The sequence below is a fragment of the Mycetomoellerius zeteki genome, unplaced genomic scaffold (assembly GCF_001594055.1).
Source record: "Mycetomoellerius zeteki isolate Tzet28-1 unplaced genomic scaffold, Tzet1.0 scaffold31, whole genome shotgun sequence".
Lineage (NCBI taxonomy): Eukaryota > Metazoa > Arthropoda > Insecta > Hymenoptera > Formicidae > Mycetomoellerius > Mycetomoellerius zeteki.
In genome coordinates this window covers 1,116,805-1,140,765 of record NW_017257294.1, presented here as the reverse complement: position 1 = coordinate 1,140,765, position 23,961 = coordinate 1,116,805, and the positions used below count along the sequence as shown (strand labels likewise).

Sequence of the window (23,961 nt, the reverse complement as noted above, 5' to 3'; positions counted from 1 at the left end):
GACATATATAAATACCTCGTTAAAAAAGAGGAACCAACATAGAGTCTAGAGTTTCGCGATGCAATCCTACATTGGGACATTTCCATTTTCGAGCGCGGAAGAAGATCCGTCTTGAAGATTTTCGGAAGATTTAAAACGTATCTTTCGATAATATGCTTTCATAATAAAACGAGAAATATCTTGTATTTTTTTTATCTCTTTTGCTTTTTTTAGCTATATAGGAGTAATAAGAGATAAGAGAGATAATTATGCACACACTTTGAACACACGCACTCCACATACATGCGTAATGACATGACATGACATTCTATATACAAATATGCGTACTACGATATTAATGGAATGGAATGGAATTGACGTGGTGTGTATATCTGAGTTACCGCATATTACATATTATATGCGGCAATAGATATAGAAAAAAAGGTGTACGCATTGCAATCGCGAAATCCGAGGTGGTAGAGCTACAAGGAGACGGACATCGTCAATCCTTTGATTAATATTCATGTTATGCAGGAATTCTCGCCGATGCCACTAATAATCATCGGTGATCGTCTATCGCGAATTAGATCGTAATTTTTCAGGAATTTATATATTCATATGTAATTAATATGTATGCGTTTGTATATCGATGAAAAGTCTTGTCTTTGTTGCCTAGCACAAATATAATGTTAAAAAAAGTAATGACATACAATTGATTATGTAAGACTTAATAATTATTCTACTTTTTTCTGTATGTAATATTTATGTTAACAGAAGAAAATGTGTCCAGCTAAATTACACATAATTTAATATATTAATTATATATGTGTATAATACTATTTTTATATTAAATTGTAAACATAATTTACGTAATTTAATGTAATAATTAAAAGCATAATACATATAATATGTATAACGCATTAGACGAACATGTGAATATAATACACGCGCATTTCTAGATAAAGTTAAAATAATATCGTTCAAAAGTCTCTTATCTTTGTCTTGCTGACTAGCAAAAAAGTAATGTTAAAGAAATAATGGCATGCAATTGATTATGTCATCGTTAATTTTTCTACTTTTTTTGCTGTATGTAATACCTATTATTAGAACAAAATGTATCCAACTAAATTTAAAATAATTTGCAATTACGCTTAATTATCATATTAAATTCAAATTAAATATTTCTAATGTAAAGAAATTACTGCGGAACGATAACGATGTTTGCGCATTGCAAGTATTGCAAATGACGTAAATTGTTGTGTATAAATCTGTTAAGAAACTATCTGGATAAAAAGTACGAAAAAATCTCTTGCGATCTAATTTAATTCTGAGCTATAATACGGCCTGGAATTCTCTAGGATACGTGTTATATTTGCGAACGCGCGTTGCAAGTCCGCACGTACCTATAGATAATAATAAAGCGTAAAAATTACAGATTCCTATTCTATAATTCTTAACGATAGTCGATATCGTTATAATATAATAAAAAATATGATAAAAAAAATTATTCCTATGAAATATTTATATGAATATTGTTTGAAATATTTCAATAAAATATTTCAGAAATAAATATTTTGTAAACATTAGTAAAACATTTTAAAATATTACATTGAAATATTTCACAAAGATACTTTAGAAATATTGTACAAATATATATATATTGTAAGAAAAAAAGAATGTTTTAAAAACTCTAAAAAAATATAAATATAAAAAATAAAATATTAAAAACATAAATATAAATATATTTTAGGTAGATTTTATGAAAAGTTTTTGAAATGTTTCAAATCTTGCAATGAAACATTTAAAAATATTTCTGAAATATTTCATGCTGTATAGGGCAACGACAATAACATAATGACCGATTGTTGTTAATTAAGAATTACAGAATAGGAACCTGTAAGAACTCAGCGTAATCTAACCTAACTTTACTCCAATATAGTTTAATGGATTAGTCTCGCTATAGTCGCTATAGTCTATAGTAGCTATACTCAGCCTGAACTCACGTCAATGACGTCGTGCGGCGCGATGACAGGCGCCTCACCAAGAACACCGGCGATCCTTAAACCATTTCACTTCATTGTCCTCCACATGACACTTACCTCTGTTGTCGATCCCCGATCATGAACGCGGGATACGATGAGGATTTGACAGAAAATCGGTTCCTGCGGGAACTCCGGGACGAACATGAGACTACGTTTCAGCGAGCCGTTCAGGAAGGTTGGATCATCTGCGTTCCACGAAGCGGCAGCTTCGTCAGCCGCAAATTAGAAGAGGACGAGGTCAATGCTCACATCCTGGTCCCTGGAAAGGACCTCTCTGTCACCAGCTTCAGTAGTCTGAGCGGTAGAGAGGTCTTGGTCGAGGACCGAATCCTGTACGTTAAGCACGATGACGCAGAGCGTTATTCCTCTCGTTTGCTCTTCGAGGAGGTCTTCTACAGCGATGATTCTCGTAAATATTGTGTATGGTAAGCTGACACTTGAATGTCACAGTTCTGGATATTGGCTTGACGTTACTTTTGTTTTATAGGTGTACTGAACGGCCTCTGGAGGCCAACATTTATGTTTCGGATAATTGTGTGAGCGTGATTACGAATCTCCAGGAAGCCGTAAATTTTCTTCAGGTGGAACTGCTCGACAGGCAGCTGCGCGACGACCTCGAGACCAAGATCAAAGACTTCCTGTACGTTAATAAGAATCTGGAGCGCAAATCGGTACAGACACAAAGGGATCTGGTACACGAACTGTATACAGATTGTCTCGAAATGCTGCTGGATAATCCGATGTTGAGAAAGAAGACTTCGAGCAACAAGCAGTATCATTGGAACATCAGAGTGTCGCTGGAGACTTACATTCTGTATGCTTTGAGAGAGGTACTGCTAAAATCATTGTCCGCCGGTACCTCTGTAGAGGACGCGAATCTGAACAAGATCATTAGGAACCTAGACGGAATCCAGTTGAGCGATCTCCGAGTACGATCAGACTTGCAGTCTCGTGTTCATGGAGGAAAGATGGAACTATCACGATTGGACTCTTTCGTAACTGTACTGGGCAAGATCGAGTGTCTCAGAAGAACCGTGAATTACGTATCGCGCGGAACGTCGTCTGTCACGTCAGACGATCTCCTGCCGGTGCTCGTGTTCTTCATCGTCAATGCTGGCCTATCGAACTGGACGGCGCAATTATACTTCATGAGACAATTTCGTCCCTCCACGAGCTCTGCTTACGAGACGGACGAGACTGGCTTCTTGATAACTTCGCTGGAAGCCGCGATCATGCACATCAAATCTGGAGTAATCTACAGCGATGACAAATACAGTACACTAATGAGTCAGTCGGAACGTTCATCTATTGGTTATTTATTCGCAAGCATCAAGAATGGTAATCTCTCCGAGGTGAAAAGAAGTTTGACTTACAATGGATCCAACGAGGTCGACGATGTCACGCTCTGTCATCCCTTATGTACCTGCGCTTCCTGTGAGCGAAACTGGACGAAGCAGCGGGATCTAAACGCGTGTCCCAAGGACGATAAGGGTTTGACGCCGTTGCACGTCGCTGTGCTGCACGATCAGATTGTAATCGTGGACTTTCTTCTAAACCGTGACACAGATATAAACGCTGTCGACTCGGACGGCCTGACGGCTCTTCATTATACCTGCATCAAAGGCCACCAGAACATTTTGCTGCTGATGCTGCACGCGAACGCGGATCCTGCAATAACGGACTCTCGGGGAAATACTCCGTTACACCTCGCGGTAGACCGTGGTCACGAGAACTGCGTGAAGGCGCTACTGTATCTGACGGAGCATATGAGGATGCCGGTCAACGCGAACGTCGCAAACGACAACGGCGATACGCCTCTACATCTCGCAGCCCGGTGGGGCTACTACGCGATCGTCGACATCCTTCTGGAGTACGGTGCTAACTGCAGAATGACCAACAAGAAGGGTCAAATGCCGTTGATGGTGACGTATAGCGAAACCATCACAGAGTTGCTCAGATGTAACGCGGCGTCAAGCAGCATCTGCAACAACGTTGCCTCCTTATCTCCACGTCTTCTTGTTCAGCCTTGTCAGTCGGTGCCTTTTCAGCAGCATCATCATCGGACCACGTTGGAGAACAAGAATTCATCGCATCCTAAGAGTTATGCCAACACGATGCAACATCGTATGATGGACAAATTGCTCGCTGCTATAGTCGACGGTGATACATGCCTGGCATGTTATTACCTGGGACTGGAGATTTATCGCGAGCGGCCGTCATGCGTTCGCACGAGTCTGTGCCATCATCCGCTCTGCGACTGCGAACGGTGCTCGGCACTCAGCGAGGGTAAGCTGGAGCGCAAGCAGAGGCAACGAACGCTGGCGATCAACACCTGCAATAGTCTAGGCGAGACGGCGTTGCACGTGGCGAGTGCGACTGGTCGCACCAAGATGGTACAGCTGCTGTTAGACGCCGGTGCGAATGTAAACGTAGTAACCAAGTCCGAGGGTCGTACTCCACTGCATTTGGCATGTCTCAATGATCGCGTCGACGCGGCGAAGTTGCTGTTGAACTGCGCAACCTGCGACGTAGACGCCAAGGATCGCAAGGGCGACACTCCGTTGCATCTGGCGACTGTAGCCGGCAACGTCAAGTCCGTCAGCTTGCTGATCAGATATGGTGCGTGCACCAATATGCGCAACCTGCAGAACAAAACTCCGCTGCGGCAGGCGGAGGAGGTACTGTCCGTCGTCTTTTCCGCGAATCGTGCCAATATACTGAAGGTCCTAAAACAAAATTCAACACAGTCAGCCGACGATTGATTAGCATGTTCAACTTTCTTGTGTCTTAAGCTATTCCGTCTTTTTTATGTCTTTTCTATTTACCTTATAGATTAGTCATAGGATAGTTTTGCTAGAAGTAATCTTTAACATTAGAAGTATCAAGCGCTTATTAACCGTTTCTATTTTTTAGATTATTGTTGTATTTCTTGTATAAAAGGTAGGATTCCGAAATTTTTTTACTTTTCAGTAATTATGTTCTTTATACTGATGAAATGATTTTTTATCACTTCCTTTATTTTCATAGTAATTTATTTGCTTGATTCTTTTAATGAGCAGAAAAGCGTTGATACTTCTAGTGTTAATATGATATACGTATAATATTTCTTCAGCAGATATCCTATTGCAACAGACAAAGAATTGTCTATTCTTGCTTACTCCAATATATTGAAGACTATACCACAAGACAAATGTCTATATAGAAGGAAGATGATTAATTTTTATTTTATATGCGCGATTCTGTTTCTATTTTTTTATAAATATATACCTCGTAAATGTGATTAATAGTATCTTCTAGTTCTAACATAATTCTAACTTCGTCCGAGCATAACTTAACTTTGGTCTAATAAGCATATATTTCACATTACACGTATTGTGATTCTAAAATTAAATCTCATGCGCGCTTTATTTTTTCCAAGTTAAACGAGATTTCTTCTTCAGAATCGCTTGTGTGAATTGCACAAATTGTCATACCATACCGAGCAATATTAGTGAGATTAACAATATTAATAGATATATATAAATGAGATAAACAATGCAAATATATGTATATACAAGTCAGATCACAAATAATTTTATATATTTTATAAATATATTATCAGAAGTCATAAAAATATATATTTAAAAAAGACTTGTAAATCGTTTGTTTTGTATATGAAATAAAATATAGATGTGTAATATATTCTTATGATGTGTTTTATTTATACAATTTATAGTTTTATTTAGACTGTATTTTGAGAAGGAAAACAAAAAAAATGTACAAATAAATATATAAAAATATATGTTTACACATATATATTTTTTATGTGTATGTATGAAATTTAAATATATAAATGTATGTAAGAGAAAAAGAAAATTCGTATTTTTAATACAGAATGTATAGATACCAGGGTTAAGTAGTGCTAAGTTAAAAAGATAAAAGTTAAGTTAAAAAGTTAATTAATTTTAACTTAACTTAGTTAAATTTTAGACTTTTAACTTAATTTAGTTACATTTTATTAGTAACTATTAACTTTTAATTTGATTTTTTTTAAGTCAATTCTCAGACACAATGCGAGAGGATAATGAGTATATAATTTAGTAATTTTATATTGTGTAATCGTTACTTGAACAAAAATAACCAGATTCTTTAATAAATATGATGCGAGAAAAGAAAAATACGAAAAATTACGTAAAATGGTCAAACTTTTTCTTTTTCTTTTTTTTTGGTTGTCAAACCAAATTTAACTTTTAACTTTTCAATTACTTTTTTTTATTAACTTAACTTTTAATTCAATTAATTTCATTATGGATTAACTTGTATTTCAATTAAGTTAAATTTTCAAAGCTATTATATACTTTAAGTTAACTTTAGTTAAAAAAATTAACTTATCAACCCTGATAGATACTCTCTATTGGGGCTGCAGTCCACTTGACACTACAAACGCTTCGAAGCAATGGCTGCGTTCAGCAGAACGGTTGTTTTGCAACTGTTGGAAGTTTCCTTCGCGCTAATTGGATCATACTTTTAGATCTAGAAGAATGGTCCTATCTCAGCAGACAATCATAAAACGGTTGCAAAACTGTTGAGTCTGCTGAACGCAGCCATTCTTTGATTAGTCAATTCGTAAAATTTTTTGTTCTGATTGGTTGCTTCGAAGAGTTTGTAGCGTCAAGTGGACCGCAGCCTGAATTATATATTATGTCTCACACACACACGCACGCACGCACGCACGCACGCACGCACCAACAGTTCTCTCCCAATTAATTCAGATACTAGTGATACTACCTATTTCCCTAGTGGACGGTAGAAAATAATTGTGTTGCGTGGTGATTTTGAGTGCATTCAGTACTACAACCGCTCACTGAGTGCTCAGTGAGCGCTTGCATCTTATTGGTATATTCCGTTGGAACTAAAAATATAGACCAAACAGATTCAAGAGCTCACTGAGCGCTCAGGGTGAAATCACACGGTGCGGAAAAAGATGGCGGAATAGAGATTGGGTGCGTTCAGCAGAACGTTTGTTTTGCAACTGTTGTAAGTTTCCTTCGCGCTAATTGGATCATACTTTTAGATCTAGAAGAATGGTCCTATCTCAGCAGACAATCATAAAACGGTTGCAAAACTGTTGAGTCTGCTGAACGCAGCCAATGCGTCATTGAAGCAACCAATCAGCGCTATTTCGAATAGCGCTGAATAGCGCCGATTGGTTGCTTCAATGACGCATTCCCTATTCGGCAGTCTTTTTCCGCACCGTGTGATTTCACCCTCAGTGAGCGGTCGTAGTACTGAATGCACCCAATTGAATTATCAGCATCATAATTTTTCATGAATTGCGATTGTTTGATGTTTCCTAGCAAAAAATTGCGACAATAAAAAAAGGAATGAATTTTCAACGGTAACTTCTGTCAAGTAATATAAGTTCGTCCAACTTAACCTCCGATTTCTGAGCATGCCTGAGCATATCAGCTGATGTCAGCTGTCGAAAAGGAATTTAAGTGAAATTTAATTTCTTATTGCAATTTTGCGAATGCAAAGAATATTCGACAGACGATTTTGTAAACTAACAAGGAAACGTCTCGATTTGTCATTTTAATAAAACAAGGCGAATCGATAGGTAAGTTTATTTACATCGGCTTCGATTTGTTGGTTATTTCTTCGCTATTCTTGATTCATGAATAATACCGGTGTCTGCTTGTTACCGCAAATGTTGCATCACTTTGGTCGAAAATCATCCTATAGATTGTCTTATAGTCACTTCACAAACTGACATTCCTAATCAATAGTCGTCACATTCTAAAATTTGTTATTAACATTTTTTTTTCGTGTAATTCAGATTTCTCCTCTTGAATTGTATTCTTTAAAGTGGAATGTCTGTCAGTGATAGAGTCTGTTGTAATCAAGCTTTACATATACTTTAAATTTGTTCGCGATTGTCCAAGAGAGATCGGTAAGTATCATTATCTCTAAAGAACACTTATAGAACATAATACTTTCCGTATATTATTTTTTTAACATAAGCTTTGTAATCCTAAATTATACATCTGTCTCATTATTTTCAGGTACAATTTTATTTCCCTACCGTTTTAAACGTAAAATCGTCCCAAGATGCTGAGACTATTAAAGTTATCAAGGAATTCGCTTTTGAGAGGCACAGCTTTACAGCAGCATGTCGTATATCGTACCTTCAAATCATCGATAAGTGCTACGTCGAGTACGTTACATTCGAGAAAAGAGCTGATGCAGGATGAACTGGCTAAATTCAAGAAGGACGAAGTTATTCACGGGTTTATAGTGAATGAAGTCTCAAGCATAGATGAGTTGTTCCTTACTGCAGTGAGGCTAACTCATTTGAGTACAGGTGCGCAGTATCTGCATTTGGCCAGGGATGATACCAACAATGTCTTTTCCATTGGATTTCGTACGACTCCCATGGATTCCACGGGATTGCCTCACATACTGGAGCACACCACTCTGTGCGGCAGTGAGCGATATCCCTGCAGAGATCCATTCTTCAAGATGCTGAGGAGATCCATGGCCACTTTCATGAATGCTATGACCGGGCCGGACTATACCATATATCCATTCTCGACGCAGAACTTGAAGGACTACCGCAATCTACAGTCAGTCTACTTGGACTCGGTCTTCAAACCGAATCTGCGAGAATTGGACTTCCGACAGGAAGGATGGAGATTGGAGCACACGGATGTCAATGACAAGAACTCTCCTATCATATTCAAGGGGGTGGTCTTCAACGAGATGAAGGGTGTCTTCAACGACAATCAAGCCATTATGGCGGAACGTTTGTTGAATTCGATTCTACCAAGCCACACGTATTCTGTAATTTCCGGCGGTGATCCCCTCGTCATACCTAATCTACAATACGTTGATCTCCTTAACTTCCACATGAAGTACTATCATCCCTCCAATTCGCGCTTTTATTCCTATGGAAATTTCCCTCTGGAGGACCATCTGAAATTCATCAACGATCGGTATCTTTTCTTATCTGATAGGATGGACGTTTCCATGTCAGAAGTGCCGGCGGAAAAGCGGTGGAATGAAACTAAAAAGGAACATGTTGCGTGCAAACTCGATCCATTGCTCGCGGATCCTAGCAGACATGGCACTATTGCCATCGCGCATTTGTGCAACGACATAAGTGACATACAGACCACTTTCGAGATGTATGTATTGTCACAGCTGTTGCTGAGAGGTCCGAATTCAGCGTTTTACAAATCTCTAGTCGAGTCGCATATAAGTACCGGATTCGGACCGTTCACGGGTTTCGATTCGCAGTGCAGAGACACGATGTTCGTCGTGAGTCTGCAGGGCGTGAAGCCGGAAGATTTCGAGAAAGTCGAGAGTATCTTCGACAAGACTGTGCAAAAAGTTATCGAGGAAGGATTCGAGAAGGATCACATCGAAGCTGTCTTGCACGGCATTGAGCTCCAGGTGAAGCATCAAACGTCAAACTTCGGGTTGAATTTGCTCTTCAATCTGACATCATTGTGGAATCACAATGGTGACTTGGTACAGTCGTTGCGAATCAACGATGCGATGAAGAAACTCACATCACGAATGAGAGAAAATCCTAAATACCTGCAAAGTCTAATCGAGACTTATTTCAGGAACAATAATCATAGATTGACGTTAACGATGTCGCCGGATGAAAATTACGAACAAAATAAAGCGCTCGCCGAGCAAGAGCTGTTGAAGATGAAGTTGAAGGAACTTTCCGTAGAGGAGAAGGAACAGATATATAAAAACGGAAATATCTTGCTCGCTGAGCAACAGAAAAAAGAGGACGTTGAAGTCTTACCGACGCTGAAGATAGAAGACTTGAAGGCTGACGTGGAGAGATATAAGACCACCAACTTGGAAGTATCCGGAGTGCCTCTTCAGCTCTCCATACAACCCACGAACGGGATTTCCTATTACCGAGGAATACTCAACACACAGGCGTTGCCGACCGAACTGAAGCAGCTGATACCGCTGTTCAACTACGTTATCTCGAAGATGGGCACGCAGAATTACGATTATAGGAGTTTCGATCAGATGATGCAGTTAAAGACTGGCGGTCTGAACTTCATGAATCACATCGCCGAGCACAAGGAGAGCGAATTGAAATACGAGGAAGGGATTCTCATAGAGTCGTACTGCTTGGATCGCAATTCGAACGATATGTGGAAACTGTGGAAGGAGCTGTTCAACAATGTTAAACTCACCGATCTTCAGAGATTCGAGACACTCGTGAAGATGAACGCGGCCGACTTGATCAACGGCATCTCGCACGCCGGTCATATGTATGCGATGAGCAGCGCCGCTAGCTTGGTCTCCCCGATAGCCCGGGCCAAGGAGAGTCTCTCGGGATTGCAGTACATCTCAAGGATGAAGAAAGTGGCACAGATGCGCGACTTGACTTCTCTGATGCACAATATGCATGAAATAGCTGCTCATGTCTTGAATAAGGAACACCTACGATCAGCCATTAACTTGTCCGAGGAACATCAGGATGATGTTCTCAATGATATTCACGTGTTCTACGATTCGCTGAAGGGTCGTCCAGAAAATCCGTACATTATTACCAGTGATCGAAGCATCGATACGAAAGAATGTGGCAATCACCACGTTCTGCCGTACACAGTGAACTATTGCTCCAAGGCCATTCTGACCGTTCCTTATACGAATCCGGATTATGCGGTGTTACGTGTGCTGTCCAAGTTAATCACCTCGGTGTACTTGCATCCAGAAATTCGGGAGAAAGGCGGAGCTTATGGTGGAGGCGCAAAATTAACGTCGGAAGGAATTTTCTGTTTTTATTCCTACAGAGATCCGAATTCCACTCGTACCTTCGATTTATTCGATAAGGCTTATGATTTTATAATAGGATATCCGTTATCCCAGACCGAAGTAGACGAAGCAAAATTGGGAGTCTTCCAACAAATCGACGCTCCCATTCCTCCTAGCAATCGAGGTATGACCAGATTCGTAAACGGCATTACGGACGATGATCTTCAAAGGCAAAGGGAGCAACTAAAAGCTGTGACTAAGGAACAGCTCTTGTACGTGGCAGAAAAGTATCTACAACCCGACCAAAATGCTATCAGAATCGGCCGTTCTCTTATTGGACCTACAAATACGGATATTTCAAATAGGCACAAAGAAAATTGGCTAGTGCTAAATCAAGAAGAAACAGACCGAGCACGAGCTACTGACTAAATAGATGTTAAAAAATTATTTTTGTTACTTTTTTATAATGAAGACAGTTTCCTATACGTTGAACCGCAGATGTGTCGATGCTGTTGTTAAGCGTTTCCTGTGACATATAAATATTAGTAATTGAGAAAATAGCGTATAAATTACTTAATAATACATGTTATTATATAATTTATGCTATTTTTATGTATTAAATATATCTCAGTTAAGGGATATAAAATAAATATTTTGCTTAATTTAGCTTTTTCTCACCTTCATTCATTCTTACATATAAATACATGGATCAAATTACATATATACTACAAGTAAAAATGTAATGAACTTTCTTTTTTTTTAGTTAAATGATACATGGATATCAATGCTGAAAAGAAATATTTTGTCGAAGCACTATGCTTCTTTTACGAAATGCAGTGGCTACATAATATACCAGTAACCGAAATATTAATTAAATCGTCTTTAGATGCAGTCCCTAAAGAATGGCTGAAACAGTTACAAATTTTAGAAAATGAAGAACTTAATAATTTCGTAGTGGAAAAAATTATAAAGGTTAGCTAAGAAATCTCATGCGAATATTCTGCAACAGATTATTAAAATTATTAAGTGAATTAATTATTGTTCTAGTCCGATTGGCCTGATTCCTTAAAAACATATGTTGCAAAATGTAAGAAAATTAATAGACTGCCACTCGTACCTGCATTGCCTTCCATAGAACTGCCGCAAAATTTTAAGATAGGTCTAAGCGAAAAGAAACAACATGAAATAATGCATTTGGCTTATTTAGTGGACATACAATGCAAGCTGCATGATATACGAACGGTCATTGATTTGGGTGCGGGTTTGGTAAGAGAATAATATTTAAAAAAAAAAAGATATAAATATATCAGATTTTCATGCTACAATACAATATTCTTTCCAGGGATACGTATGCCAAATGTTACATTATTTATACGACTATCAAGTTCTAGGATTAGAAAGAGATAAAAAGAATATTAGCAGAGCTTTTATTAGACAGAAAAAACTGTATCCCGATTCTTTGACTAAAGTTAAATATACGCATTGCGATGTAACGTGTGATTCAGCCAATGCAATAGAATCTATTTTACGGCAAGAGTTTCCTGACGTTACAGACGTATGTCTACTCGGCCTGCACGCCTGCGGAGACCTCAGTACAAGCGCATCAAGAATCTTCTGCAAAATGAAATCTGCTAAACTTTTCATTCTGATTTCTTGTTGTTACCACAAACTTTTGATTTCCAAAAGTGTGCAGGAAAAACAATACTTTCAAAATTTTCCCATATCCAATTGTCTGCGAGAAATAATCGCGGCATATAATTTTGACGTAGGACAGTTCTTAAGAATACCCTTTTTGCGATTAGCATGTCAAGAATCGGCAGACAAGTGGCACGGAATGTCGCAAAAGAAGCATAATGAACATTCCTTTTACGTTCTCGCTAGAGCCGTCCTCGAATTGTATTCACGACAAAGTAGGTATTCAATATCGTACGACGTATGTATATTCGATAGATTAACGGAAGATATATTCTAGATAATTACGTTCTCAGTAAGAAAGTTCGGAAAGGCACGAGAAAGTCGCAATGCTCGAATTTTCAAACTTACATCAAAGATTCGTTATTAAGATACGATTTAGTACCAGATACGGACAAAACAGGTAATTGATAAATCAGTACTTAATAAGATTAATAAATCACATAATGATATATAAATAATATGGAGCCTTCATGTATGAAGACAATGTAATTACACGTGAAGAAATGGAGAAGGGTATAACGCAAGTATGGGAGGAACAGAGTAGAAGATTGAAAGCCGTAGAAATCTACACCGGATTACAAATGATGTTACAACTTCCGGCGGAATCATTTATTCTACAGGACCGATTATGCTGGTTGCACGAACAAGGCTTGGAGGCTGCTATTGTGCCTGTGATGAACAAGTGTATTTCTCCTCGCTCATACGCGATCGTGTCTCATAAATACTGAAAATTATTATAATTTAATAAATATTAAGTATGAAAAGAGTATATAATTTATACCGTATTTAAAACTGTGAAATTTTTAATTTATAATATGAAACTTGAGAATATATTTAAAACACTTTTTTAATAAAAGACGTTATTCTCGATAACACACATTGTGTATTATTTTCATTATCATATTATGTCTTGTACTAAAATCATAGATTACACCAATGATTAAATTATATTGAAATTATTCTATATGAAAATTAGAAAGTTAGAAACGTACCGTATTTGAAATATCAATCATTGTATAATACATCTTAAGTGACAGAGATGCTACAATATTCTTATCTATAAGGATGGATTTGTGATGCTGCTTTGATATTAGTTTTTATTGCACTTGGCGCCTTATTCATTTGTCCCACTATAAAGTATTAATTTAAATTATTATGAGCATATATAATTACGAGAAAAAAATGGAAATTCTCGGAGAAACATTTACTTGGTGGATTACCCAGTGGCCCTTGCCCCGTCGTTTGCTGCTGATTGCCAGGTCTGCCTACCATCATGCTGTTAGCTACTGGATTTACGCCAGATTGAACCATTTGTATCGAATCAGACTGTGAACATGAAATAAGAACATATTACATCCGATATGTATTAGGATAGTAATAATGCCCATACAATAGCTCTTTTAAAACTCAGATAAACTCTTTTCTTCTGATTATAACTTACTTTCAAACCTTTGCCCATCCCTACAGCAGCCAGAAGAGCGTGAGTATCCGCAGCGCTGCTGGTCTGCGCTTGTGTCGCTCTGGTGCTAACTTCGCCCTCCCAATCTTCGCGTGCCTTATTCGCTATGTCCCACACATGGCTAATCACCTTTGTATACTGCGCCAGTTGTTTCTGTAACCCAACAGAAGCATGCGACGAACTTAATAAGCAGCAGCATCGATGTGTTCCACTCGCTAAATGGACCGTTTAAAAATCTCTGCATAGCGAACGTTTATCTGAGACATCAAACATCTATGGCTATTTATGTAGCTACAAATAGGCTTGCATACATAACATCTCAGCCCAAAGCGAATGGAACCGACAAAGCTGAAGCTATCTGATTTAGCAGCTTACATTGTAGTCCTAGTTGTGGTTTAGTTAGCACGTTAACAGAAAAATAAAACATCTTCAGTTAGCTTCAATGTATCTCTATCTTAATAGATATTGCATATACTTAATTGTCATCAGATACATTCTTAAAAAGTTCTAGTTTTATCGCAATTACGTATCTGATATTTGAATATTTCCAATGAGTTTCACTTGACTTGAGGGAGAATTTGATAAATTAAATAAGAAGTATTAAACGCTTTCAAAATTTTCCTACATCCAATTGTCTGCGAGAAACAATCGCGACGTATAATTTTGATGACGTAGGACGGTTCTTAAGAATATCTTTTTTGCGTAGAGTATATAGAATTATTTCTTACATGTGATGTATCGATGTTAACGTTTGCGGCCTTGGCTTCTAATTGCATCATCTTTTGCTCGGCTTGGGGCTCCAGCTTTGTCCTCAGATAATCCGGGACTAGATCATGCGCAAATGTAGGGATTCGATTCTCCGTGAGTCGTAGCAATTCCTCATCCTTCTCCGGGCTCAAGCGTAATGGTAAAACTGTTAGACCTCTGAGATTTAAAGCTTTGTCGTGTCCGAGAACTTTTGAGAGGCTGGTCAGCTGTACAAATGACATATTAAGCATAATTTGGAGATATAATGTTTTAACATACAAAATAGATGCTGTTCTGTGATTAGAACTACTAAAGCAGTCCTAAAACTTGTAATTTTTTATCAAATATGTAATAATCTGCAATATATATTATAAATGATTAATCAATTTAGGAAATTGTAAGATTTATGCAAAAATATTATTAGGCAAAAAAATCCTGCTTTTTTAACCGCATATGATCTTTGCTTATTTGTATTAATTAATTTACTTTTCCTTTTTATTTTTTTGTCAAAGATATATACAGGATGTCCCAGAATGATCGCATTTCCTCTTAAGAATGTATTCTTTAGGTAATTTTGAGACGAAAATCCTAATACAAAAATGTCGAGGCTACAATAGTTTTTGAATTATAATTGGTTCAAGATAGTTTGTAATTCGAAAACTTATTGCCTCGTATTTTTGTATTAGGATTTTCGTCTTAGAATGTTTAAAAGAATTCAGAAATAATAATAGAGCCTATAAAAATAAAATGGCTTTTGATTTAGAAGCATTTAAAGTTAGCTTATAATTAAAAAAATTATTGTAATCTTGATATTTTCGTATTAAGATTTTTGTCTTAAAATTATCTCAAGAATACGTATCCATAAAAGGAAATGCGATCATTCTGGGACATCCTGTATACAGTATATTTAAATAAAAATAGGTATTTAGAGACACGGCGCTAAGCATGGTATATTAATACATCAGTTTTAACGTTAATTAATTTAAGTAAAATAGGATACTTACATGACCCGAGATAAGAGCAAAATTGTCCAGGAAATTCGGCCAATTTAAGGTCTCGTATTCATGCTCCACCTTGAATATCATTGCAGAAATCGCGTTCTTCAGATCGTTCACTCGCATTATTATGGCTTCTAAAGCCGAGTCCTGTTGTTTCTCCTCCCTTTGCATTGCACAATTTCTATTACTAAATGCGACGGATATGCGAATTTCACTCTATTCTTTCGTTCGTCGCCGCGAAATTACGCAAAATGTGGAAATGTATCTCATTCATCTAACTCACGCTTGTCGACTTCACGCCTCGCACTTTATACACCTCACTTGATTTCACGTTCCAAATTGGAACTTCCAATCTCCTTCCTTCGGGGCTCGAGCTTCGACAGCCGGTTGTCTAGTTGTATACAGTATGTTCAATATCTCAAACCTAACCTATGCTGGATTCAGAATTTCAGATCAGGAGGTCTATTTTTGAAAAGAACCGTATACGAAGTCTATGGAAATATTACAGAATACGTTACGTATACTATAGTATTTTCCTAGTTTTTCGTATACGTTTCTTTTCAAGAATAGAGCCCCAATTCAGATTCTCACTCGAATGTCACCCAGGTATCACTCCATCCTTGTTTACCGAACGTTAAACAAGGATGAGATGATATGGTAGGAATGAACACACCCCTACATACTGAGACTAGGGAATTTGAAAAATAAAATTTGTTTTTTACGACTGACCTTGTATACTTAAAAAAAAAATGAAATGGGTATATGTTTGACACTTTGGCTAAAATAAAAAGAAGTTTAATGGCAGGAATAAAAAACAAGTGAACGCAAAAAAATAACACGAGATTGGCGTGACTTGACCGTGACAATGGCTACGTTTACACCGTACGCTTAGTCCGCAACCTTTATGATAGATGTCTTTGTTTAATATACAGGATAAACAAGGACGTCTATTGTATAGGCCGCGGCCTAAATACAATAAACAAAGGCTACGTTTACACCGTGCATTTAGGCCGCGGCCTATACAATAAATGTCCTTGTTTATCCTGTAGGTTAAACAAAGACACCTATCGTATAGGTCGCGGACTAAGCGCACGGTGTAAACGTAGCCAATGCAAGGTTTATTTTAGGCGATTTTTAGCGTATTTTTGGTATAGCAACCGAAAGCAACCGCGGTTGGGGCTATCTTTGTCTTCTGATCCCTGAAAACGAAGATAACCTTAGTTGCGGTTGCTTTTGGTTGTTATACCAGAAGCTCGCCAAAAATCGCCTTTTTTAATTACAATTGAGCTAACTTTAGTCAACTTTTCGTCTCTTCTCTTTTTTTCTCCAACATTCAATTATACGTCTATTTCATTTTAAGTGCGTAAAGAAGCGTAATGCATCATCCACAATATGCAAAATAAGTTGATGTAAGAAGTTGACCAATTACAGCCGAATGTGAGAGAAACAATCGACTGTGATCGGTCAATTTCTTACTTAAGTACTTCTTAGGTATTGAAGATTGAAATTGAAGATTGAAAGATTGAAATTTGACCAATCAAAACAATAGGAGCTAAAATTCCTTTGTCCTTACTGGTCAAATTTTAATCTTCAATCTTCAATCTCCATCTTCAATGCGTAGTCTGATTAGGCCTTATATCAAACTTACTCTGCATATTGCAGACGACGCATGACGAAGCGCAGCTACGAAAAACAAAGAGCTTGTCATCGTGGGTCAGCTGTTCGTCAGCTGATCACCGTGTATACGTAATCGCTCGGGATTACTTGCGAGAATTATTAATCATTGTTTAATTGCAACTCATTTTCGCATGGGACGACATTGATGCATAACGTGATGAAGTCTTTTCGCGAAGCCCTCGCAAACGCCAACAACATCCTGATCCTCACCGGCAGCGGGATCTCTGCAGAGTCCGGAGTACCGACTTTCCGGGGTGCCGGTGGTTTTTGGCGCAAATACCAGGCGACGAGTCTCGCAACGCCGCAGGCTTTCGCGGCGAATCCTTCATTAGTTTGGGAGTTCTATGAATATCGTAGGCAGTTAGCGAGCAAAGTCAAGCCAAACAAGGTAATTCGAAGAATAAAAATATCAGAGAAACAAATATCAATATTACAAAAGCTTTCCTTGCATCACAATATTCACGTCTAGTTTTAAGGAGTTTTATGAGTCTGGAAAACAATAGTAAAATGTATTATTCTTGTCTTTTCTTTTTGATTCCTAGGCACACGAAGCTGTGGCAGATTTCCAGAAACGCAAGACAGTGGAGGGTAAAAGGGTGTCGATCGTAACGCAAAACATAGATAACCTGCATCAAAAAGCCGGAGCAACGGATGTACTGGAACTGCATGGTTCACTTTATAGAACACGTTGCACCAAGTGCCGCAACGTTGCTGTTAACGAGAACATTCCCATCTGCCCGGCGCTAGCAGAAAAAGGGTACGTATAAATTCTGTAATATAATCGCAAATAACATGTAATGCAAGACAAAATCTTCTTGTCGATCTGATGATAATGTATCTAAGCAGATCTCCTGATCCGAATATTATGACTTCTGATATTCCAATAGAAGAATTACCACATTGCGAAATCAAAGATTGTGGAGCATTACTGCGACCTGACATTATATGGTTCGGAGAACAGTTAAATGCAGACGTGCTGGGGAAAGCCTGTGCGTAATTTTATTTAACAAAAACGCAACTGTACATTCAAAACATGATAAAATAAAATTCTACTCATAAAATATCGTATAAAATAAGTGAAAAAAAGCGGAGTCTTTGATTAAAAACATAGCAATATTGTGTGTAAAATATATACATCAATACAAAAGAAAACTAAAATATTTATCATTCACTAATTTTTTTAAACTGTAGATGACATTGTGGAAACGTGTGATGCTTGCCTGGTTATAGGAACCTCGGCGATCGTATATCCAGCCGCTATGTTTGCACCGCAAATAGCGCAACGTAATGTACCAGTCGCAGAGTTCAATATAGAGGAAACGCCAGCCACAAAACAATTACAGTGAGTATAGAAACTCCTTTGTCAATAAAAAATTTCTTTTAATTACCATTTAAGAATATTCGCTGAAATAACTAAAGTTCTTATAGTTTAAAGATAAAAAATCTATAGATCTATATAAATAGATATCACAATATCTTGACAATATAAAATATAGTGTCTTTATCTTTTTCATGCATGCATAAAATATAAAATATCTCTATAATCATTTGTGGAGTTATATCACAGCTTCCTCATGTTTTCGTTTACGCCCTCGAGAATGACTCGCATTTGACTGTAATAAAAAAAAGAATATGTTACGTTGCATATTACATCTGTTTTTTTTTGTTTTTTATTCTTGTGTTCCACTAGACTAGAGCTTTCTTTCTCGCTTTCGCCAAATATCAAATATATACTTATTTCACTCTAAGTTCCAAATATGTACATTAATTAATTTAGAATACAGAAACTAGATATCAGAAAATAGATTATCACATTAAATCATGAGTCAATTTTTTTGAAAAGCGAATTATTTTACAGATATCACTTCCAAGGTCCCTGTTCTATCACTGTGACAGAAGCACTGGCGCCTTAAAAGGATTGATATATATAATAAAATAATTGAGTGTTTATAGTATAAAAAATGATTACCTCACAGTAGCATACTTCTGTATTCAGTCCAAGCTTATTTAAGTAATCCAACCATAATGTTTGTTTAGTTGACAGTGTATCATTCGGACCTTTCACTTCTACAATTTTGTACTAAAAAATATATTAGGTTATAATTTTATGGAATTTACGTTCAAATTAGAATATAAGGCATTATTAAGATCTATTTTGTATGAGCTCTTAAAATTGTACATAAAAAAAAAGATTGACTTGCCTGTTTTGTATTTACATTCCATACAATTATATCTGGAAAACCAGCTTTCCAAAGTGAATAATTATGAATGAGTCGTTCGCATATTCCAACAACACCTTTTACACCTAAGCAAAACACTACTTCCTGAAAAACAAGTGCGATATTTGTAATTTATTTTATTGAAATTTATTAATTAGCTGGTAATATTTATTAGTTACCTGGTAAGTATTTATTACTTACCTTGAAGCTGTTACTGTCGTCAAAAATATTGCCCTGAGAAATAGAATTGTACTTAGAATGTACCTCGAATTCATTCTGCAAATGTTTGCTCAATTTTTCCGAATCGTAACTTCGGATATCTTGAAGCTTCTTGTCTATTTCTTCTTTTCTATTCTCGTAAAATTCCGACGTATACAAATCTAACGGTGCATCCTGATACGACGACACCCACGCGCCGGAAACGTTTATGTTATAAATTTCGTTCCAAAATAATGTAGCGAACAGGGTGATTGGAAAGGCACCTTCACAGTGCACGCCTTTGATATATCCCTCGTTCTTGTAGTGATACAATGCCAGACTTTCAACCGAACCATATACTTGATCTATTCCCCTGCTGATACACCAAGTGCTCTTTCTCTGTGAAGTATTCCTGACAAGATATATAAGAGATGTATATGTATATCTTAATCTCTATTTAAATAGTTTAATTTAGTTAAAATTTCATTTATATCTTACCCGCATGCTGTTCCTTCTATTATTTTAGAATTCTGAAATGTAAGTTGTTGTATCCTGCTAAATGAAGTGTTCAATATAATTTTAACCTCGTCTTTTATTGTTTTTTCGATGCCGGATTTTCTTTTATAAATTTTTTTTGCTCTGTCCAACAAGTCGAATTCATCAACTTCTGTCAGGTTCTCATATAACACTGCTTCTGATAAGAATATGAAACTAGCTTTAAGATTTTTCCTGTGAAACATTTCTATCTTAATCAATTCATTGAAACATTGGCCTTTTCTATGTTTCATATGACAATTCTGCTCTATTAATATTCGCAAAAATTTTATCGCCTGTGATAGCGTTTCCTTGGACTTTTTAAATGCATCAATGCTTTTCCGCAAGACTTTGAGCCATATGTAACCTGGCATAAAGTGCCTAATGTGATGAGGCAGACTAGAATCTTCAAAACTGCAAAATGAACACAGTATAAAATAAATTTACTTTACAATGATCTCATTTTTAATAAATATATATTCCATCAATTACATTTTTCTTACCTTTTCGACTCTACTTCTAAAAAGAGTGGTAAACGTTGCTCAGCTAAAGTTCCAAGATTCCGTACGGTATCCCATTGTTTTTTCTCAATTGCAGTTAATATATTAGTTAACGCATTTTTAGCTTCAATATAACTGTAAGATATATATAAGATTCGAATTAAAATAAGATTCAAAAGTGATAAAAGATATAATGAATCATAAAATAAGGCAATAAATTTACTCTAGCAAATGTATTTTATTGACGAAGATAGGCAAGTCACTTATGGTTACTTCTGGAAACTTTAGCTCATTCGCCTCAACGTTCCATAACGTTTGGAATACATCCACAAATGTCTCATTAGGATTTCGATTAGGTATCAGCAACGTAATTATTCTATTAACCAATTCTTTTACTTTGTCGTTCAATAATATGCAATCCCCTAAACGCTTGATGACCAACGCGCGTAGCATAGTGGCAGGAGTCGCCATCCCGGGAAACAACGATTTAGTTTTTTTGCAGAATGCCAAAAGTGATTGTATACCCAAATTTTTTCTACGAGCGCTGATCTTTAATTCCCGACAAATCTTGCTAATTTCATCGGCTTGCAGCAAGTTCAGTAAAACGGATAGGTTTTCGTCATTCATGTTATTTTTAAACATAGATCGTGATACAAGCTCATCAAAAATAGGCTTCAAATCATTGGATATCTCATCATATTTAATATTGCTTATCCTGTGCCACATATGCTTCCTTTTCAGCATACGTATCAGTAATGCTTGTGCTCTTCTTTGAAGAGTAATCATAGAAAATACGATATCCAGTTCATCCTGATCAAAATATCCGCAATTGATTGGCTTAGAGAATACAGTAATAATAGCTAGGAAGAAAAGCTGTGAATTCCTATCCGTAGGTACAACTACATCGTTAATTTCGTATTTTGTCGAAACTGTAGTGTCTATGGGATTGTATTTGTAGTTAAATCTCTTACTCGAGTAAACTTTTTCCAGATCAATGTCATTGTTAGCAATGGCTCCTTCTTTGGCTAAATTTAAATTACTTATCGTTGCGGATATCAGTTGCAGTTCCTCGATTCTATCATTGAATAATTTCCTTCGTGCTATCATTGCGGATGGTGACTTGTTTAGTGCGTTTTTTATTGGAGACGACGTCTTTAGCGTAAACTTTGTACCACTGCGTGATGCAGTACGTTGTTGACTTCCAACATATATATCAGGAGAAGTACATTTAATAGTTGGCGACATTGTTTTATTTTCTGTAATTTTAGTTGGACTATTCTCGATTCTATTTTCAGATAATTTAGTTGGATTGTACTTGGCTTTATCCATGAACAATTTCCTTCGCGGTATCTTTGTGGGTGGTGATTTGTCTAACGCGTTTTTTGTTGGAAATGATGTCTTTGGAGTGAACGTGGTGGACTTCATACCACTGTGTGATGCAGTACATTGTTGACTTCCAATATATATTATATCAGGAGAAAAATGTTTAGTGGTTGGCGACATTACTGTCATATTTTTTGTAATTTTAATTGGTCTGTTATTCATATTAGCTTTGAAAGGAGATGTCCCACTGCCTAACGAGACATTACCATGCATTCCATTTTGTTTTTCGTTCATTTTATATGGGCTTTGCTTAATGTTCTTATGTACAGTTCTTGAATTGCCTGATACTCGTCTACCTTTCTGTATAATAAGAAAAAAATAAAATTTAATATATTATTACTCAAATTGTTATCATGTTCATTAGACAACTAATGACAATTATAACTTACCGTCCTACCAATAACTGGGCTTCTAGTTCTTGCATTAGACGACTCTTTGATGCCATTTACACTTTCAGATTTCTTGTTACTATTTGTAACTTTATAATACTGATCTATTCTGGTTTGTGTCATCATTAGAGGAAAAATGTTCAGCTTAAAGTCAAACCATCTCTATGGCATGCTGACAAACTAGTGTAAATTACACTATTTATATCATGCTGATGTCTCACTGGAATAAACAAAAGAGACCCAAGCGCAGACACGACTGCAAGCACATTCTCGGACACCTGGAGGAACGAACGGAGGATCACTCTGCATTAACCATTTTCTCTCAATCCTTTTTTATTTCGTTCGTACATTATCCTATCCTTAAAAGTAGAACTTAATTTAAACCATAGCGTATCGACCAAGGAAATTACAGTATTTACACAGTCCATACAAATCACCGGCGGATACAAGTGTGTCGTTTGTCTAAGCCATACAGATCCAGAATGTGGATCGTGTCGCGATGAAACCTAAGTATCGACGGCGTTTTAATACTCTGTCTCTTGCAACTCTTCCCGTAAGTTTAAAACTACTGAAGGACGTCCGGGGGTGTGTAAAGCCTAACGAAACGGTGAGTTTCGTCATCCTCGCCTTACCTTAAAGATAAAGATCCAGAAGTCGCGCGTACGCCGTAGGAAAGACTAAAGGGATTGCGAATCTGCGAGACGCGTCTCGACGTCGAAAACACCTGTATAAAATCAATCACCAACTGTTATCAACTCGGCGAGCGGATATGTGTCACGCTGCCGCGTCGCGAGCGTCTCACTTGGGAAACGAAGGCGGCAAAATGTAAATGTAATCTTTCAGGAAAAACTCAGCGATTGAGTAAAAACCCAGTACTTTAACTTATTAACGTCACAAAGCAATGATATTTCAACGTGATAACTCATGCCGCCCTATACATAAAAATATTGTTTATAAGTTCATAAATATGATATAAAATACCGATTTATAGAAACTCAGCGACCGAATAAAAGTTACTTATCAACATTATAATACAATTGTAATCTAACGCGATGATCACGTCGTCCGATACATAAAGTTTACGACGAATTTGGTCACTTGGATTACATTAGAGATTGCATATTAAAGTATCTAAATGCAGCGACAAAATAATCAACTTTGACAACAAATAATATATGTCTATTATTCTGTTGAATGACATGACAATATAATTATTAAGTATTTAATTAAAAATATTTATGCATTTTATGCTTTTACATTTGTAAAATATAAATATTTTCAACAATTAAATTAAGTTATTAAATTTATTTATAAACTTAATTTAAATAATTTCACACGTAGCACTAATACTAACTTTTAGTATGCACTAATT

At 36.7% G+C, this 23,961-nt stretch overlaps 6 protein-coding genes across 9 annotated transcripts; 4 read left to right on the top strand and 2 right to left on the bottom strand.

The window, feature by feature from the left end:
* Positions 1–1,956: 1,956 nt before the first annotated feature.
* On the top strand, positions 1,957–4,903 carry LOC108724703 (ankyrin repeat domain-containing protein 27). Its single transcript, XM_018451264.1, has 2 exons — positions 1,957–2,446; positions 2,509–4,903. The coding sequence occupies exons 1-2, from the start codon at positions 2,100–2,102 to the stop codon at positions 4,781–4,783; spliced, it is 2,622 nt and encodes an 873-aa protein (XP_018306766.1). The 5' UTR covers positions 1,957–2,099; the 3' UTR covers positions 4,784–4,903.
* Positions 4,904–7,307: 2,404 nt separating this feature from the next.
* LOC108724765 (presequence protease, mitochondrial) lies at positions 7,308–11,347 on the top strand. Of its 2 annotated transcripts, XM_018451374.1 has the most exons (3): positions 7,308–7,617; positions 7,837–7,950; positions 8,063–11,347. In XM_018451374.1, exon 3 carries the CDS (start codon positions 8,109–8,111, stop codon positions 11,217–11,219), a length of 3,111 nt encoding a protein of 1,036 aa, XP_018306876.1. In that variant the 5' UTR covers positions 7,308–7,617; positions 7,837–7,950; positions 8,063–8,108; the 3' UTR covers positions 11,220–11,347. The 2 variants fall into 2 exon arrangements, with proteins under 2 accessions (XP_018306876.1, XP_018306877.1); XM_018451375.1 differs by lacking the exon at positions 7,837–7,950.
* A 217-nt stretch (positions 11,348–11,564) lies between these two features.
* On the top strand, positions 11,565–13,213 carry LOC108724613 (protein RRNAD1). The gene is made up of 5 exons (XM_018451064.1): positions 11,565–11,762; positions 11,838–12,056; positions 12,133–12,700; positions 12,763–12,885; positions 12,966–13,213. Exons 1-5 carry the CDS (start codon positions 11,565–11,567, stop codon positions 13,211–13,213), a joined length of 1,356 nt encoding a protein of 451 aa, XP_018306566.1.
* Positions 13,130–16,061, bottom strand: MED8 (mediator complex subunit 8). Of its 2 annotated transcripts, XM_018451062.1 has the most exons (7): positions 15,696–16,061; positions 14,673–14,918; positions 14,320–14,328; positions 13,927–14,097; positions 13,694–13,811; positions 13,478–13,615; positions 13,130–13,209 (listed from the first exon to the last, which is right to left on the bottom strand). In XM_018451062.1, the coding sequence occupies exons 1-6, from the start codon at positions 15,858–15,860 to the stop codon at positions 13,539–13,541; spliced, it is 786 nt and encodes a 261-aa protein (XP_018306564.1). In that variant the 5' UTR covers positions 15,861–16,061; the 3' UTR covers positions 13,130–13,209; positions 13,478–13,538. The 2 variants fall into 2 exon arrangements, with proteins under 2 accessions (XP_018306564.1, XP_018306565.1); XM_018451063.1 differs by lacking the exon at positions 14,320–14,328 and having other exon boundaries at positions 15,696–16,060.
* Positions 16,062–17,314: 1,253 nt separating this feature from the next.
* Positions 17,315–19,306, top strand: LOC108724761 (NAD-dependent protein deacylase sirtuin-5, mitochondrial). Its single transcript, XM_018451371.1, has 5 exons — positions 17,315–17,754; positions 17,909–18,123; positions 18,213–18,355; positions 18,558–18,708; positions 19,225–19,306. The coding sequence occupies exons 1-5, from the start codon at positions 17,512–17,514 to the stop codon at positions 19,277–19,279; spliced, it is 807 nt and encodes a 268-aa protein (XP_018306873.1). The 5' UTR covers positions 17,315–17,511; the 3' UTR covers positions 19,280–19,306.
* On the bottom strand, positions 18,872–23,370 carry LOC108724760 (fanconi-associated nuclease 1). 2 transcript variants are annotated; one of them, XM_018451370.1, is made up of 9 exons: positions 23,222–23,370; positions 22,590–22,867; positions 21,041–22,500; positions 20,821–20,952; positions 20,282–20,731; positions 19,787–20,195; positions 19,568–19,690; positions 19,336–19,446; positions 18,872–18,979 (listed from the first exon to the last, which is right to left on the bottom strand). In XM_018451370.1, exons 2-9 carry the CDS (start codon positions 22,713–22,715, stop codon positions 18,923–18,925), a joined length of 2,868 nt encoding a protein of 955 aa, XP_018306872.1. In that variant the 5' UTR covers positions 22,716–22,867; positions 23,222–23,370; the 3' UTR covers positions 18,872–18,922. The 2 variants fall into 2 exon arrangements, with proteins under 2 accessions (XP_018306872.1, XP_018306871.1); XM_018451369.1 differs by lacking the exon at positions 18,872–18,979 and having other exon boundaries at positions 19,264–19,446.
* Positions 23,371–23,961: the final 591 nt, after the last annotated feature.

Excerpts from the sequence above, each read along its gene's own strand:
- LOC108724703 (XM_018451264.1), top strand. The coding sequence starts at position 2,100 with ATGAACGCGGGATACGATGAGGATTTGACAGAAAATCGGTTCCTGCGG. Across the intron at positions 2,447-2,508 it reads TCTCGTAAATATTGTGTATG|GTGTACTGAACGGCCTCTGG; the intron begins GTAAGCTGACAC and ends TTTGTTTTATAG.
- LOC108724765 (XM_018451375.1), top strand. The coding sequence starts at position 8,109 with ATGCTGAGACTATTAAAGTTATCAAGGAATTCGCTTTTGAGAGGCACA.
- LOC108724613 (XM_018451064.1), top strand. The coding sequence starts at position 11,565 with ATGGATATCAATGCTGAAAAGAAATATTTTGTCGAAGCACTATGCTTC. Across the intron at positions 11,763-11,837 it reads TAGTGGAAAAAATTATAAAG|TCCGATTGGCCTGATTCCTT; the intron begins GTTAGCTAAGAA and ends TTATTGTTCTAG. Across the intron at positions 12,057-12,132 it reads TTGATTTGGGTGCGGGTTTG|GGATACGTATGCCAAATGTT; the intron begins GTAAGAGAATAA and ends TATTCTTTCCAG.
- MED8 (XM_018451062.1), bottom strand. The coding sequence starts at position 15,860 with ATGCAAAGGGAGGAGAAACAACAGGACTCGGCTTTAGAAGCCATAATA. Across the intron at positions 14,919-15,695 it reads TTGCTCTTATCTCGGGTCAT|CTGACCAGCCTCTCAAAAGT; the intron begins GTAAGTATCCTA and ends TCATTTGTACAG. Across the intron at positions 13,616-13,693 it reads GCCACTGGGTAATCCACCAA|TGGGACAAATGAATAAGGCG; the intron begins GTAAATGTTTCT and ends AATACTTTATAG.
- LOC108724761 (XM_018451371.1), top strand. The coding sequence starts at position 17,512 with ATGCATAACGTGATGAAGTCTTTTCGCGAAGCCCTCGCAAACGCCAAC. Across the intron at positions 18,124-18,212 it reads CCGGCGCTAGCAGAAAAAGG|ATCTCCTGATCCGAATATTA; the intron begins GTACGTATAAAT and ends GTATCTAAGCAG. Across the intron at positions 18,709-19,224 it reads CCAGCCACAAAACAATTACA|ATATCACTTCCAAGGTCCCT; the intron begins GTGAGTATAGAA and ends ATTATTTTACAG.
- LOC108724760 (XM_018451369.1), bottom strand. The coding sequence starts at position 22,715 with ATGATGACACAAACCAGAATAGATCAGTATTATAAAGTTACAAATAGT. Across the intron at positions 20,953-21,040 it reads AATAAAATACATTTGCTAGA|TTATATTGAAGCTAAAAATG; the intron begins GTAAATTTATTG and ends TATATCTTACAG. Across the intron at positions 19,447-19,567 it reads GGAATGTAAATACAAAACAG|TACAAAATTGTAGAAGTGAA; the intron begins GCAAGTCAATCT and ends TATATTTTTTAG.